Source organism: Esox lucius, chromosome 22 (assembly GCF_011004845.1).
Source record: "Esox lucius isolate fEsoLuc1 chromosome 22, fEsoLuc1.pri, whole genome shotgun sequence".
In the NCBI taxonomy this organism is placed as follows: domain Eukaryota; kingdom Metazoa; phylum Chordata; class Actinopteri; order Esociformes; family Esocidae; genus Esox; species Esox lucius.
This window is the reverse complement of record NC_047590.1, coordinates 13,335,304-13,353,243: the sequence shown is the minus strand read 5'-3', so window position 1 is coordinate 13,353,243 and position 17,940 is coordinate 13,335,304. Positions and strand designations below refer to the sequence as shown.

Here is a 17,940-nt window from a genome sequence, read left to right as displayed (position 1 = left end):
CCTATCAATATGGGCCAACATTTCTGAAGAATGCTTTCAGCACCTTGTTGAATCAGTGCCACGTAGAATTAAGGCAGTTCTGAAGGCGAAAGGGGGTCAAACACAGTATTAGTATGGTGTTCCTAATAATCCTTTAGGTGAGTGTATACAATCCTCTCAGGATTCATTTTGGATATTTTTCAAGCCTTCTTCACAAAATGTTGAGGAAAGAGAATTTGAGGAATACAATTGCAGAAGATGCTTAACCTAATTACTGACTACTGTCAAAGAAGAATTAGAAAAAACTATGGACGTACTACTCAATTCAGCCAAACAAATGCATTCACTCATCCCTTTATCAAGAGATGACTGCATCACTGTTGATATTGAATGTTGCAAAATATGTGGAGTGTCCTTTGTCCTTTTTGATGGATAAATGTGTTATGTGAGTTTGAAATGGTTATTTATGTATGCACTTGAAACTTCCTCTTGATACACTGTGAAAAATGTCTTTATATGGTTTTAGAAAATATGCCTTAAATGTCATGTAATTTGTCTCTTTTTGTTGGCAAATTATTTCACTTATTTCAAGCAAAAATTTCCTCAAATAGTGTTACATTTCTAGCAGTGTATGTTGATTGTGCCATCTTAAAAATAAGCATAGTACTATTCTTTACTTCTAGACACTGATTTTGTGTCTAACATTACGAGAGTAAACCCATAGTGGAGTGCCAAGGTTGTAGGTTTGAGTCCACAGAACGTATGCTTTTCAAAACCCATTATTCACAAAGCATAGGAAGCAAATGATGAGCCAAACGTGCTCTGCAGTAATTACCAACCCAAAACGGGTGTATGCTGTTACTAAAGAATGAATGATGCTGAAGGCAAAATCTGTCAGACACTGAAGTTAGGCCTGAGGATGCTGGCAATGGGAGCATTGAAAGATTAAATTAATTACAGTTGAAATGGTTGACTGACATTTGTTCTGTGCTCCCATGAACATAGAGGGTAATGTAAAATAGTTAAAATATGAACGTGTGTATGTATAAAAATATAATAACAAAGTTTAATTTATGAAGACCTTCAACTGTGTTATTTTCTAAGAATTAAATCACTCAAATTCATCATGCTTATTTTATACAGCCCTTTTTACATCAGCAGTTGTAACTAGGTGCTTTTACTGATACCCATCCTGAAACCCCAAAGAGGAAGCAACACAAGTTAAAACGCTTTGTTGGAAACCACCACCTAAACCAAAACCTTGGATGTCAGTGTTGGCAAGCGCACAAGGGGAGTGCAAACTGGAACACAGAGGCATCTCTCTGGCTCACTGTTGGCTGTGTACTTCTAGATATACAGTCTGAAACCAAGCTCTTTCATGATGGACTCACTTACCGTTTCCATTGCACTTGCCTTAACACTTGTTTCAGATTTCTTGTGAGCGATAACATTTATTTATTTGAAGCAACGTATTGTACACAATCAAATGTCTAATACATTACAAAATAAAGACTAGTTAGCTAAATAAACAAACGTAGAAACGTGGTGACATATCTTGATGTAGGTTAGTATTTACAAGATCCGTGGGTTTCGCCAGTCTTGTGCATTACATAATGTACAGTGGATATAAAAAGTCTACACACTGTTAAAATGCCAGGTTCTTGTGATGTAAAAGAATGAGACAAAGATAAATCATGTCAGAACTTTTTCCAATGTGACCTATAATGTGAAAAATTCAGTTGATAAACAAACTGAAATCTTTGAGGGGAAAACATTTTAAATAAAAAAACTCACAATAACCTGGTTGCATACGTGTGCACAACCTTAAACTAATACTTGTTGAAGCACCTCATTTTATTACAGCACTCAGTCTTTTTGGGTAGGAGTCTATTAGCATGGCACATCTTGACGTGGCAATATTTGCCCACTCTTCTTTGCAAAAGCACTCCAAATCTGTCAGGTTGCGAGGACATCTGTGCACAGCCCTCTTCAGATCACCCCACAGATGTTCAATTGGATTCAGGTCTGGGCTCTGGCTGGGCCATTCCAAAACGTTAATCTTCTGGTGAAGCCATGCTTTTGTGGATTTGGGTGTGTGCTTTGGGTCGTTGTTGTGCTGAAAATTGAACTTCATCTTCAGCTTTCTAACGGATGCCTGAAGGTTTTTGCCAAAATCTCCTGGTATTTGGAACTGTTCATAATTCCCTCCAACCTGACTAAGGCCCCAGTTCCAGCTGAAGAAAAACAGCCTCAAAGCATGATGCTGCCACCACCATGCTTCACTGTGGATATGGTGTTCTTTGGCTGATATGCAGTGTTGTTTTTGCGCCAAACATACCTTTTGGAACAAAAAGTTCAACCTTGGTTTCATCAGACCATAACACATGTTTTTGGGGGACTTGTTTGTTTTTGCAAACTTCAGCCGGGCTTGGATGTTTTTCTTTGTAAGAAAAGGCTTCCGTCTTGCCACCCTACCCCATAGCCCATTCATATGAAGAATATGACAGATTGTTGTCACATGTTGCACACAGCCAGTACTTGCCATAAATTCCTGCAGTTCCTTTAATGTTGCTGTAAGCCTCTTGGAAGCCTCCCTGACCTGTTTTCTTCTTGTCTTTTCATTAATTTTGGAGGGACGTCCAGTTCTTAGTAATGACTCTGTTGTGCGATATTTTCTCCACTTGATGATGACTGTCTTCCATGGTATATCTAATGCTTTGGAAATTATTTTGTACCCTTCTCCTAACTGATATCTTTCAACAATGAGATCACTCTGATGCTTTGGAACCATGGCTTTTGCTCTTTGAGGCAACTAGGAAAATGTCAGGTAAATCCTACTAGAACAGCTGAACTTTATTTGGGATTAATCAGAGTCACTTTAAATTATGGCAGGTGTGCTATGACTTCTATTTAACATGAGTTTGAATGTGATTGGTTAATTCTGAACACAGCCACATCCCCAGTTATAATAGGGTGTGTACACTTATGTAACCAGGTTATTGTAAGGTTTTTATTTTTCATTTTTCCCCCTTGAAGATTTCAGTTTGATTTTCAATTGAATTGTTCACATTATAGGTCACAATAAAAGTGGAAACATTTCTGACATGATTTATCTTTGTCTCATTCTTTTACATCACAAGAACCTGGCATTTTCACCGGGGTGTGTAGACTTTTTATATCCACTGTAGAAATATCCTAGTGGTTTGGCAAGTTCTGTGAAAGGGCGCAAGAGCTAATAAAATCTTGACTTTGGGGGGACCTTTTGGCAGAGTAACATCTTGCAAGCATATTTGTGCCAGCGGGTGACTTGTTGCTGGCTGTTGATCTACAATTTGGAATTGGTAGCTATGTTATCTATAGTGGAAATCAGAAGGGAAGCTCTGAATGGCTTGGTGAGGGGGTGTGGGAGTATGTTCTGTTGGGTCCACTTCTGGATGGCGTGGGTGTGGGAGAGTTTGTTTTGGTTTCAGCTCTGGGTGGGTTGTGGGAGAGGGTTGTGTTCGGTCCACTTCTGGATGGGTTGTGGGAGAGGGTTGTATTCAGTCCAGCTGTGGTGGTTTTATTTACCAATGATCCAGTCTCTCGCTGTAAATCCCAATTTCTTCGAAACCATGACAAATCACGTATCTTGGCTGTCACCACAATCCTCTGGAGGACTACTTGGCAAACCGCAGGGGGGTGGGGCCTGCGTGTCCATGCATAAGGCTCAATATACAGTACATTAACAAGATATTTTTGTGATAAGCTGAGCTTGTTCTCAGACCTGGCTATTTGGCCACAATTACCGAGCAAACACACTTAAGACACACACTTACGACATCCCAAGCGTTTAACAACAGATCACGCACATTTCATTTCTGTAACACACACATGGAAGACATGCCACACACACACTCCGTCTGCATTGCACGTCAAAACCAGATTGCCACCCACTTTGCCCCCCATTCTTCCGACCCTCTGGCAGTGACCTCAGGGCTGGCCTTCGTCACCTCAGTGGTCAGCTGTCTTGGTCCCCAACACACTGTCTCTTTGAAGCGGGACCACCCGTGCTTCTGGGTCATGCCTCTCCCTTTTTTGTTGTGTTTCGGCCAGTCGTACCGTTCAAACAGGACACATCACATCACGTCTGCCTAAAATGAAAATTTTTCCAAACATGCAAAAGCAAACGTCCACAGCCCCAACAAATGGGTGCGCTCGTACCTGTGTTTGTTTTGCATGCAGATTTGTGTCAACAGCAGTCTGTCTAATGGTGCAGTGCTCACAAGCGTGGCTGTAAACAACAGCACCTGTCATGACCTCCTGGTTGTCGGAGCATGTACCCCTCCATGTTGTTTATTTGCCCTTCCAATGCCTCGGCTCAGGTTCGCTCGCGTGGTGGAATCACACTGATGAAACATCAGGTCGGAGAACAAGACGTGGGGCACGGAGGACGTGTCTGGCTGGTTTCAGGATGCTAAAATCGACATATTGGTTCGTGGATGTTGTTATTTGTAAGCACTGATCTCTGTACTAAAGGGCAGCTTTTGGATGTCCTTTAGGCTAGATGGGGTGCTATGTACAGAAGCAAAGAACCGCCCAACAAGGATATCCAAACAGTACTACTCACACAGTGCTGTGCTAGTCATGTTTAGTATGGAGATTGTCTTGCTACACTTTTTACATGCATCTTTCTGCGTTTACACAGGCAGTCCAAATTCCAATAATATTTTTTTCTATAATTGGTATGTCAAGCAATTGCATAAGATCTGTTTTGTCAGATCATGTTCAGAGTTGATCTGATTGTTCAAAAGACCAATTAGTGAAAAGAGAGTATCAGAATTTGGCTGGCTGTCTAAACGCAGCTTTTAATACACTTGCTACAGCATGAAGGGACTGAAGGGAAACATAAGGGAATAGTATTGGACTTCATCCCTCCATACTAGTTAAGCGTCTCACTGAGGTACCTACCAAGAAAGTAGGGATGAAGGGAGATCAAATTTTTGTTTATCAGCTTGATCTAACACTAAAATAAATCGGGATTATTCTTTTCTGTGATTTTGTTGAATTGTTTTAACTATGTCAATGAAAGTGGTTGGAATTTAGCTGAGAGGTCCACATTTCCAAGTATGTAATCAGAAGGGTATAGGTGTGGTCTTTCACATTTACCTATGGACTATATTTACCTAGGGTGCCAATAATTCTGGAAAACACTGCATATTGATTTGCTCATGAATGGTGACGAGAGATACAGTACAGTAGTGAGCACTGTCAACAGACTACGACGTCGATGCTTCCAGTTGGGACACGGGAGGAGCATGGGAGGTCTGCAAGAAGGAATGCGCAGCAGCTGAACAGAGCAGGAGGGTGAGGAAATGAGGGGGTACGCCAGCGTAAGGGGGAACCCAGGACCGAGCTCGGCTGTGGGAACCAAAGAGCAAGGCAATGAGGTTTTTCTCCGATGAGGCAATGGGCCGACCGTTTGGCCCCCGGGGGCCAAGGGCTTAAGGCGTTTGTTGAATTGGATACGGCTATCCTGAACCTCTCTCTCCTCAGCTGTTCACCCTCATTCTGTTCATCCCTCCCTCTGTCTTAGTCACATGCTCACACTCTTTTCTCAGTTCTAGCAATTAAACTGACGTGTTATGTTATGCAGAAACCGTACAATGTATTTACATTGAATCAAGGTGTTTTTATTAAATATATAGAGCAGTAGGGAGAGTTATGTAATGTATTTGCAAGAGGTGTCTGCAGGGGACAGTTACTCAACTGAATCAGCCTTCTAATGCTGGTAGTGGATACTTCAACCCCCCCCTCCCATTCACATCCCGCAAGTCTTCCATTTGGTGTTTTGGAATGGTAGGATGAAATCTGTCGTCGGGCCCAACACTTGAAACCCAAGGGCCCCTGAATTCCGCTGGTGTTCTCCTGCGCTAGCTGCTCCTCCAGCTGTGTTCCTCACAGTTTTGCAACTTCTGTCTGAGTACTAGTGAGCTGCATTGAGGGACGTACCCAGTGGCCCTGCAGGTCATGTAGATGGACTGGCCCAATGCCCTTTCCCACCCGGTGGGAATATAAGGGGCCATGGCGCTTTTCAAACTTCCTCAAGTCAGCTCTGTTCATAATTCCTGTTAACTTGATTGATAGTTCATCCACTCAGACTTTAGGAATGATGTAGTGTCCTGTAGACAATTCAAACAATACAGATTGGTTCTTTTTTCGGTGAGGGCATGCGTTGTCTTTCTGTGGGTGAATCTATGGCTTGTGTGGATATCCTTGTTTTAATATTTTTATAATATTTCACTGCTATGTAGTCAGTTCTCCTCATCACTCCTCATTTTCACCGATAGCCTTTTGTCTGTGCACATGTAATGGGAGGAGCCACTTGGTGAGGAACTCACCAATGAAATACCTCCCTGACACAGTAATCCCACCTCATGTGGGTTTCTCCCTTTTAGGGTGGGTGCACACTTCTGCTTTTGTTTTTGTGTGTGTGTGTGCATGCGTGCGCGCAATATGATCCTGCAATGGGCCAGTGCATGAAGAGAACCAGTGAGGTCTGCTAGAGGGTGTGTCAGTGTGTGCTAGCAGGGTGCCTCGTGGATAGAGGGGGCTTGAGTGTCCAGCTGGTAGGCATAGGAACAGTTAGAACGCAGAGAGAACGCAGTGCACACCGCATCCAGCTGTACTCTCCGAACTGAAGATTCTGGATGAATGTGGGCTGAAGCGGGATGTCTAACATGAAGCTGTGGTTAGGCCTTCCTCTTCTCCTGGCAGTCAGCTCTGGTCGCCTGGATGCTTGGTTCTGGAGCGCGGACCCCGATCCTACCACCCGAGCCCCGGCCACTACTCCGCCGCCCACCGAAGCGCGGACGGGAGGGCAGCCAGAGGCGGGTGAGGAGAACCTGGCTGGTGTCGGGGCAGACGTGGCGGACGCGACCCCAACGGCTTGGACTGACGGAGGAGTGGCGAGCCCTACCATGCAGACGGGTAATAACGAGAATGACGGGTCAGGGTCTGACATGGGGTCAGGGTCATCTGATGCAGGGTCTGGGGATGGATTGGGCACTGTTTCGCCTGTAGGGTCAGGGCTTGAAAAGGGGGAGAGCACGGTTCTCCCGACTAACCAAACGGGGGTTGCAGAGGTCGACCTCACAGGGGTGCTCAAGGCAAAACCGAGGGAACTAAAGACTAACCTCTCTGACATCACCGCTCGCGACCAAAATGGAACGTGCCACCCCGTACCCTCTGATTGGCCAATCTGCACGTCCGGCAGATCAAAGCATCATTTCTCGCTGCCCAACTTCCTTAACCACACCACTGTGGAGGAGGTGGGGGCCGTCCTGAGGGAGTGGGCGTGGCTGCCCGAGGCGGGGTGCCACCACGGCGCTGAATGGTTCCTCTGCCTCCTCTTGGTGCCCAGGTGCCCTCCACCTGGCAAGATGCCCGCCAAGGCGCCCCTCCTGCCCTGCTGCAGCTTCTGCCATGTCCTGCAAGACAGCTGCTGGACAGCCCTGGATGACGGGCGACTCCCCGTAGAGTGTCATTTCCTGCCCGACCTCGATCAGGAGGCGGGGTTGCAGTGTCCGCCGTGCGTGTCAGTTAGTAATGCGAAAGGTAAAACTGCGGGTTAGAATGCATCCGATTGCAGATACATTTTGAATCCTGATGTCTGGTCACGACAGCTATGCGTGCGTGTGCATGCGCGCGTGTGTGTGTGTGTGTGTGTAGTGACACGGGCGTGCAATATTATCATGTCATAGCCACTGTTAAACACTTGGGCAACGGGTGTGTATGTTTCAGACTTAATTTTTGCACCTTGTCTTGCGATCTCTTCTGCCCGATGGCTGCCGCTCAGATGTTTGGCATGAACACACAAGCATGACTGACACTGTAGCACGTAGATCACCACTGAGAGGATTCGCATGATGTTTATTGACGTTAACTTTTGCTGCCCAGAAAGGACACAAGCCATGAGATTAATGTGGTACCCTGACACACTATTTCGGAGAATGCATTTCCTGCTCTTTCTTCCCAATGTTTTTTGTCTTTCCGAAATATGCTGTTTTGGATGACCGGTGAGAACAAAAGCAGAATAATTTGGCGTAAAGGCCTAGAAGGAAAATGTTTCTCAATCTTCAGTTGCCCAAATCCATTGGGCGCCATTGCAATGGGGGCTGTAGATACAGTTATTAGATATGAGAACACCTGGGGTAAGAGTAAGGTCTCTGGAGTTGAACATAAAGGGACTTCTATAAGCAGTGCTTGTGTTATATCTCAGCTTGCTATGACAGCCCCGCTATTCACAGGAGAGTTAATAGTCTTTGATCGCAGTCACAGTATATAAAACATTTCAAGCCGTGTTTGTCACAGTTGTATTCCCATGGGATTTCTGAGTGTTCAGGCTTGTTAGCACATTATGTAATACATCAGTTTTATTTTCAGAATAAGGTTTCCTTCTTCCAAGTAGTATAGGAGGTTAAGATAATCTTTCCATTTTAACATAAACCAAGTCCTATAAAAAAAAGGGGTTAGGCCATTATCTCTGCATTTAAAAAAGTTGTATAGCACTATAGTCTATCTTTGTATACTTTACTTTCTCTTTAGTCCTAGTATATGATGGGGAAGCTCAGTATGGGACCTGACATAGAATATACACTGTTTCCTTGTTGCAAGGAGCTGAACATGTATGCCACTGTAGTTTGCACTAGTTTTCAGCATGTTGTTGTCCTCTGGGGTGCATTCCCAGACTTGCGCCCAGACACACACACACAGATGCTATCTCATATTCACAAGTACTGTACAGTGCACTTCTATTTTCCTCAGTTCATCCAGTGTCATTTACGATGCAAATTTAAGTGTTTTTTTAAAGTCGTTATGAAGTCGATACGTCGTTATTCAGTTTTATGGGAACTGTCCTTACGGCTTTTTTTTTATAATATCCTGGATCGCTGAGTTTGCCAAGTTTGTCCGGTGTGTATTAGAGGTGGAGATGGAGGGGAGGAGTGATGGATGGATTGGTGTCTAGAAAGGTGATGGACTGATGCATGCAGCAAATTTCAAAGGAACGCAGACAGTGGGTGAAGAAGGAGGCTGTTGAAACGCTGATCAAGTGGACATTCATCAAATCTTCTGATGTACAGTGTGTTCTAATAGGCCAACTAGGTGAATACTAAAACAATGTTACATTTTGTTCACTGCTTAATATTGAAGGGACTTTGTGGGTGATTTTGTGTAGGAAATAAAATAAGCAAAAAACTCTTATTTCTCAGCGTTAAACTTGAGTTATTTAACTCAGGCTTTTGATATTCTTCTTTATATGTATTACGCCTGCATAAAATGCACTAATTTAGAAATTGTAAAATAAATATAAACTACTATATATAAATATAAACTACTATATATAAATAAATATAAACTACTATATATAAATAGTTGTTGTGCATAAGCCATTTGTTACTTTTTTAATATAAACAGCCACGTCACAGTATTGCGTCCTTATCATCACTCTGAACTAAATTACACAAGACATTTCTATCTCCCAGTTTTACAACTACACAAAGAAACAAAATTAGGCAGAACAAGATATTCGTATTCTGTGTCAATGCTACAATGCCCATATCTCGTCTAGATTGTCATTATGTTAACCTTGAAGGTTGAACTTGGATGATATCTGTTCTTATCAGCTAAAAAAAAAGAGAACAAACACAGACTGGAGTTGGCAGCCAACAGGGTCTGAAACAAGTTAACGGAATGGTTTGTCAAGACTACGGTCTGCCACAATGTCTACCAATATCCACCTCAGTGAAATTAGTCTTGGTGGGTATACAATACAACATATGTACTGTGTCGTGTTAATGTTGGACTGCGTAAACGTCTGGATCTGTGATTGTGAGGATTGGAATGTAGCAAGCGTCAGGGGGGAGTGGAGATTGCCTTCTCAGCTGAGATCAGCACAGCAGGCTGAACAATGAGGGCATCTCATCCAACCAGAGACTGTTTAGGACAGTATGCCAAGTGTCTGCGGGTGGAGGTTCATGAAAAAGGCTCAGTGGAAGAGTGTGGCGATTGTGGCCTCTCGTTTGGGGAAAAAGGGCGAGGGTGTCATTGCCTGCCCCCTTCCAACAAGGGGACATCTGATTCAGACCAGACAGGGGGTATGGAATCCTCACTAGGGGTCATGGGTCACTCCCGCCATTTTACAGAGTCTGTCGGTGATAGTTGAAAATAGATTGTGAAAAGTAGGCGAAATAATTATACAATTATCCGTTAGAAGAAAGAGACTTTTGAGATAAGGGGATTACCAGATCTTTACATTGGAGTTCATGTAAGTTCATGTCACTGGAAAACACATGGCAGGCATTTACATTTTAAGCATTTTGCTGACAGCCTTTTTCTTATAGTAAGGGCATATATTTCCAACCTGGTCCTGGTCCCCTGTGGTAATCAAACCCACAACCTCTGGTGTTGCAAGCACCATGCTCTACCAACTGAGCAACATGGGACCTTTTATATTATCGTACCATACACTATGTTTGGAAACCAACAACGTCTAACTTTTGCCATATGTTTTATGTAAGTCAATTTTATAAGTCCGTAGCTGTCTAAACCCATGTCAGTATTGTTAGTACTCCATGTATGGTCAAAATCTCTGAAACATTGCCCCTTGCCAGTAAAAGGCAAGCTGTTGTGCCAATTCAACATTATCTATGACCAATCCAACAAAACTCTAGCTCAAACTGCAAAACTGGTGTTTTCTGGCTTTCAACCAATTCAGTCATGCTACTGAGAAGTTTCTACAGAAAGCTATTAAAGAAATGTATAAGGCTGGGTTGTGTTATGTCCTCTTAGTTGAGTGCCCTGAATTCCTGTTCTGGCATCAGTCAACCTTAATTGACTGTGGACTTGGTCCAGCTGTGTCATTGCATGTTGTTAACTGTTGGGCTTTTGGTTCTGGCTCTGCTCTCCCCTTAATGTAGTTCTCAGGGTCCATTTGGTCTGGTCCTCTGAGATTTGATAAAGCTGCAGAGGTTAATGGGTTTAACCATTCTGTCTAACTGACATCTTTGTCTCTGGTTTCTTTATGGCTTGTGTTTAAAGTTGAAGCTGTTTAACAATGGTCTTTAATGGGCATTACAGCACTGGTTTTAAGTATTTCAAGTTAGCGCCAGTAAATATTGATGACTGATTTATGTATGGCTAGTCATGTCCTTATATTTACAGTGTGTTCTTATGTTCTTACAGTTGTTTTTTGTCATGGTCCTCTTTGAATCTGGTAGTTGGATGCATTGTTTTCACTTTTATGGTTAACTGAATTAGGAAAATAGTTTACTGTAGATGTTTGCACAAAGTGTTTTCAGGCTAACTCGTTCTCCTTCCCAAAAATGCTGAGAACTAAAATATCTCTTCACCTCGGTCTTAGGGGGAAAATAAATTACAATGAGGTGCGTTCTATCAGGAAGTTGATTGTTCTCTGTCACACTTTACGTATGTTTATTCAAAAGAGAGTGAGGATCAGAATAGAATTTAAGAGACAATATTTGTGTTGAGGGCATTTTGATATTGTTATAAACCAGTAGAACAGAAAAGGTTTTGGCTGAATCAAAGCTTTGAATCCCAGATTATAGCCTTTAAGGATGAAGGTTAAGGTAGGTTGACTCATTTGCATTGTGTAATGCATTCTTATGTTAGTAAATGACTGCAGGTTGGTGTATCAACTGGCCAACAGGACTTGTTTAGCTACTGTACAGGGCCTCCTGATGTTTCTCTTCTTTGTTGAATTCATATAACGATTTATATGAATAAATCGTGATCATATTCAAATTCACCATCACCAACCGTTGATTTCCTAGGTGATGCAAAATGGCAGCCATTTTTGTGCATGACAGAAACCACTCATAAGATGTCAGCGGTAGCTATGTTTTCTTCAGGGTTAATGTTGCATACCAACCCTCCATGTCAAAATAAACTGCTCTGTTTTTTAAATTGATCTATGCAAAATGAATTTCACCATTGACCTACACACTTGCTTACAATATAAGTTACATAGTTTTCCTTCTTAAATGTTTTAATTAGATATGTTTTAAAGCAACTTTTCTATGTTGGAATGGTGTGGGAGTACATCAATCCTTTTAAAATGGTTAACAGGATTGGACAGCTGTTTTCCCTGCTCAGCACTGTTAGATGTTTATTGGTCAGTTTAAGATGTGAGGTCGTGTTTTTGAAGGGTTTTATTCTCAAATATATACTTTGCCACAAATACAAATATAGCACACATAACGTTATTTGGGTGTGACTTAACAGAATATTAAAGGGGCAGTATGCAGAAATTTGGCCTATTAATATCAGAAAAGATCCATTTAGTCCCTAGCCAATCCATTATGTTTTGACTGGCTGGACTGTTGATAAGCTGAGGATCTGTACTTTAAAGCTCTTTGGTTTCCGACATTGTATTTGCAACCAATCGCTGTATGGACTTACTAAAAGTATATAAACAATGTAAATATTCGAATTAATGTTTTAAGATATCTAACATCAGGAGTAATGCCTTTTAGCATCTAGAAAGATAAGAGACAAAAGCAAACAGAACTGGACGAAATGCTTGTTTATTTTATGTGAAAAACATACGGAAGTAGATTATTTGACATTTTCCATGAAACGACCACAGCAACAATGTCTGCAATAGGCCTTTATTTTATAGTCACTGCAACAAAATAGAGCAATGAAATCTACTTTAGCGAAAGCCTTACCTCACAAAGGCTATCCATGCAGTTTACCCAAAAACATCCAACAATCTGTTTTGTCTAACACAAACAAGGCTTTATATTTTCTCCATGTGCATTTATTGACAGGTGCATCTCCAGAAATTTGAATATCATGGAAAGGTTATTTTTTTCATAATTTAAATCATAAAGTGACACCATCATATACTCTAGATTAATTGCACAAAGTGGAACAATTCAAGCCTTTTTTGTTTAAGCTTATGGAAATCAAAAATCCAGTATCTCAAAATATTAGAAAAAAGAATTTACAATACAGACATGTTGACCTGAGAAGAGCTCTAATCAGCTAACTAACTCCCTGAGCCTTCAGTACACTCAACCATAATCATGGGGAAGACTGCTGACTTGACATTTGTCCAGACAACACTCATTGACACCCTCCACGAGGAGGGTAAACCACAGAAGGTCATTGCTGAAAGGGCTGGCTGTTTGCATATTGCTGTGTCAAAGCATGTTCATGGAAAGTTGACTGGAAGGGAAAAGTGTGGTAGGAAAAGTTGCACAAGCAACAGGAATGACCGCAGCCTTGAGGATTGTCAAGCAAAGCCGATTCAAGAACTTGGGGGAGCTTCACAAGGAGTGGACTGACACTGGTGTCAGTGCATCAAGAGCCACCACGCATAGACGTGTCCAGGAAATGGGCTACAAGTGTCCCATTCCTAGTGTCAAGCCACTCCTGAACCAGAGACAACATCAAACGTCTTTCCTGGGCGAAGGAGAAAAAGAACTGGACCGTTGCTCGGTGGTCCAAAGTCCTCTCTCCAGATGAAAGTACATTTTGCAGTTCATTTGGAAATCAAGGTCCCAGAGTCTGGAGGAAGAGTGGAGAGGCACAGAATACAAGTTGCTTGAAGACCAGTGTGAAGTTTCCAGTCAGTGATTATTTGGGTGCCATGTCATCTGCAGGTGTTGGTCCACTGTGTTTTATCAAGTCCAGAGTCAATGCAGCCGTCTACCAGGAGATTTTAGAGCACTTAATGCTTCCATCTGCTGACAAGCTTTATGGAGATTCTGATTTGCTTTTCCAGCAGGACTTGACACTTGCCCACATTGCCAAAATGTCTGGTAACTGGTTTGCTGCCCATGGTTTTACTGTGCTTGATTGGCCAGCCAACTCGCTTGACCTGAACGCCATAGAGAATCTATGGAGTATTGTCAAGACCACCTGACCCAACAACACAGATGAGCTGAAGGCCGCTATCAAAGCATCTTGGGCTTCCATAACACTTCAGCTGTGCTGCAGACTGATTGACTCCATACCATGCCGGATTGATGCAGTAATTCGTGCAAAAGGAGCCCCGATCAAGTATTGATTGCATAAATTACTATACTTAGGAAACCTTTGCATATGTTTTGAGTTAATTAGCAGATTAGAACTCTTCTCAGGTTGACGTTTCTGTATTATTTCTGTATTATTTTTATTGTAAACTTTTGGATTTTTATTTCCATGAGCTGTAAGCCGTAATCATCAAGACTGAAACAGAAAAGGCTTGAAATGTTTCACTTTATGTGCAATGAATCTACAATATATGAAGGTGTCACTTTTTGATTTGAATAACAGACAAAAACATTTCCACAATATTCAATTTTTTTAGATGAACCTGTACATACTGTATGGAAGATACTGTAAGGATTGTTGGCCACTGGTTGTAAAGGTGTTGCTATTGAGCCAAAATAGGTCCTCAAAAAACTTAATGTTGCTGTCAATATTTCACCCATGCTATCAAAACCGCTTGCTTTTTAACTCTCATTTTAACTTTCATTGCTTAGGTATGGCAAGGATTTACAACATATTATGCAAAGAGTCCAAAATGTGAGGTTTATCTTTTTTACATTTTAGTTACTCACAAAATGCATGTTTAAAAAGCTGCTCTCTTGGGTTTAAAAACCTGCTCTCTTGGGTTTAAAAAGCTGCTCTCTTTGGTATGTACACCAGCCAAGGTGTACGGCAGAATCATCCAAAACATTGTTTGTAAATTCTGTGAAACATTAAAGCTGGGAATTTGCATGCAAAGTTTACATCCATAACAGTGGAATCTTTCATTTTCAAATTTGTTTTGTGGGCTACGTGCTGTGGCCGGTGCTAGTGTTAAATAGCCTATTCGGTACACAGAATAAGATGGTCGCTTTGTTCAAATATCTCTTGTTGTCAGATTCCAAGTCGATCAGACTCTCCCCAATCTTGAAGTGGTGAAAACGTGAATAGGTAGCATCTGCAATATTACAGAGATGATATATAAATTCCCTTAAACTCCTACAGGGTAATGGGAATTCCTGGAATGCAGCAAGGTCATATTCCTGTTACTGCAGGGCTGCTGAACGTCTGAGCGCTGCACTCATAGCGTGGAGAATCGTGCGAGCGTGGAGAATCACAGAGACATGTCAGTTTGGGAAGAGCCATGGAGACATGTCAGAGGAAGGGAAGCAGCCTGGCCTGCGGTGGTGGTCGGGGATCCCGTTCCCACGTTCTCTCCTTGCACCATCTGCCTGCATGTGATGGAGAATTTCCGTTCAATCCAGTTTGGCCCCAGCTGATTTGTATTGTTTTGTGAAGTGTGTGTGTGTGTGTGTGTGTGTGTGTATTCTCCAACGTGACGTCCATGTTAGTCAGTTAATCGAGCCAATCCATATTTGTCTTTTTTTTCCCCTACCTCTTCATTATCATTGGTCATGATGTTTGGGAGACATGAACTAGGTCACAGCTACGACTGCTCTAGAGCCCTGTTCGATGGACCAATAGCAGGTGCAGCCAATAGGAAGCTGCCATGCCCTCTCTCCCTCCCGTTAATTGACTGAAATCCCACAGTATCTTCGGCTAATCTCTGATTGACATAGGGTAGTATATAGTTAACGTAACAATTGTGGCCTCCGTCCAGCGAGAGCCTGGCTCGGCTTAGCTATGTAGTGTGGGAGTTAGTAAAACCATTGAGATCCTAAGACTTTGCGGTGTTGCTGTGTGAAAACATATGTTCAGGCTTAGCCAGATGTTCTGGTGCCAATTCACTTCCAATGTAGTTAGCCTTTAGTCATTTGTGTATTGGTTATTTCGCATGGGTTGCTCCAGAGTACTGACTAAGAGGGCAATAAATGACAGTTCACATCTGGAAATATGATAGTAGTATAATGCATGATCCTCTTTTGAATTGTATTTTTAGTAAAACACATGAAATGTCTTATCTGCATACTTCTGTTTGGTTATTTTGACAACACTAGCTAGCTACTGTGAAACCACTTGTGGTTTAGTCTAGATTTTCAGAGGCTAAAAGACTTCCGCTGTTATTCAAGTCACTGGAGGGTTTGGTGGCCTCCCCGGTTCATGAGACATTTCTATTGTACACTTCTTTTCTCTAAACAACTGTCATTATTCTATGATTTCCCAGCCATGGAAAGAAATGTTTCTGTCAGATCATTGTAGTTCCCCAGTGATGCTCTGTCATGAAATGGTCTGTCTCATGTATTCAGTCCCCATTTCCCTCTTGAATATCTTAGTCTATGGGAACTGAACTATAATCAGACATTTTTCCATGCCACAACATCCCAAGTTGATTTGATCGTCTTTGCCCTTTGAACCTTGAATCTCTGCATACATTATTTTGGCCTTTACCCCAATAACTAGCCTAATCAAGCAGACTGACTGCTGTGCTTAAAAGTTAGGCCATACAGTAGGTCCACAAGCGATTACAATAAAATATGAACTAACATACTTTCAACGTTGGGTGAAAAACCATAACATCATTTTTTACTCTGCTCCATCCCTTTGCTGACCCTGGCTAGGTCACAAGTCAGCGTGTTAGAGGTTAATTAATTGTAAAATCGTGAATGTGCTATCCTGTTATAATTAGTTGCTTTTAAATTCAAATGACTGAGTATATAGGTGAATAGATTAGCCTAATCCAGCAGAGTGAACTGGAGAAAATTGCTCTGATTCAGAATAAGCCATATAGGCACTTCAAGATGGCTAAATGGAGAGGATTTTAGTGGGCAGATCATAGGGCAGGGTGGATTTCACCAGCAGATACCAGCTAAGTAAGGGATAGGGGTTTATTTCCTGATGTGGCCAATGGGGCTTCTCTGTTGAGATGGTTAGAGGTCTTAAGGGGGATAAAACATTCTAGTATGGGCGTCCGCCATTTTAATGTAGTAAACCGTGTGTAACTTCTGCCTTAGTTTGCTAAAGCCTCCGGAGGGTTCTCCCAGTGAATTACACCTCAGCCAGGTCATCAGGAGGGTTTTCCCAGTGAATTACAGTCATAAAATGACTACAGACACCAAAACGGCAAGGAAAGACATATGAGACTGTCTCTATGGGCTCCAATAAACTCATAGCTTCCTGTTTGTATCCTCACTTCCTGTCCTATTTCCTCCCGCTGCAGTGCCTGGAGTGACTCTACTGCAACTCATCGGAGACCTACCTCCTGACGACTCCCGGAGCGGTCCGGGAGGGAAACCCGTGTACTACTTCGGAGGGGCGGACGGTGCTCAGGCAGCTGGCCAGCTGGCCCTGGCCCACCTGCCCAGCCCTTTCTACAGAGACTTCTCCCTGGTCTTCCACATCATGCCTACAAGCCCCGGGGTCCTCTTTTCCATCACAGACGCCTCCCAGAAGTTCATGTATGTGGGGGTGAAGCTGAGCCCCCCCGACGCTAACGGCAGAGATCAGAAGGTGTTGTTCTATTACACGGAGCCCGAATCGGAAGCCTCGTCCCTGGCCGCTACCTTTACCGTGCCCGCCCTGGACCAAGTGTCCTGGACCAGGTTCTCTCTGTCGGTGTCGGATGACAAGGTGACATTGTTTATGGGGTGCGACACCTCGGGGAAGACGGTGAAGTTCGAGCGCTCGCCGGACGACATGGAACTGGACAGGGGAGCGGGGATCTTTGTGGGTCAGGCGGGAGCTGCGGACACTGACAGGTTTGAGGTACGGTATAGAGCAACGGCCACATCTCCACAGCCGACACACATTCCTCATTCACCATGCTGTTCCCTCGTTTTCACCATAGAACCTCCCGTCGCATCGAACCCCATGTGACCCTGGCGTGGTCAGAAAGGCCGAGTGATCGTGCTCAGGGTGGCAGGGTGAAAGTTTTGGTGGCAGGACCGCTAACGGAATTTAATTAAAGGCGATGGTTAGCGGGGGTTTCGGCTAGGCCAATGAGTTGTGACTGGCTGGTTTCCCTGTTGCCAGAGACCCGGACAAATACCT

The 17,940-nt window shown here is 42.9% G+C and overlaps 1 protein-coding gene across 6 annotated transcripts in view; it reads left to right on the top strand.

The window, feature by feature from the left end:
* The window catches only part of LOC105019789 (collagen alpha-1(XVIII) chain), a 47,625-nt gene that overhangs the window by 12,341 nt on the left and 17,344 nt on the right, over positions 1–17,940 (top strand). For 2 of the 6 annotated variants that reach the window (XM_020042186.2, XM_020042185.2), the window contains exons 1-2: positions 6,528–6,945; positions 17,111–17,655. In XM_020042186.2, the coding sequence (XP_019897745.2) occupies positions 6,687–6,945; positions 17,111–17,655 (804 nt within the window). In that variant the 5' untranslated portion in view covers positions 6,528–6,686. Of the gene's footprint in view, positions 1–6,527; positions 6,946–7,004; positions 7,573–17,110; positions 17,656–17,940 lie in introns of those variants that run through there. The other 4 variants (XM_020042187.2, XM_020042188.2, XM_020042189.2 and 1 more) reach the window with 3 other exon arrangements.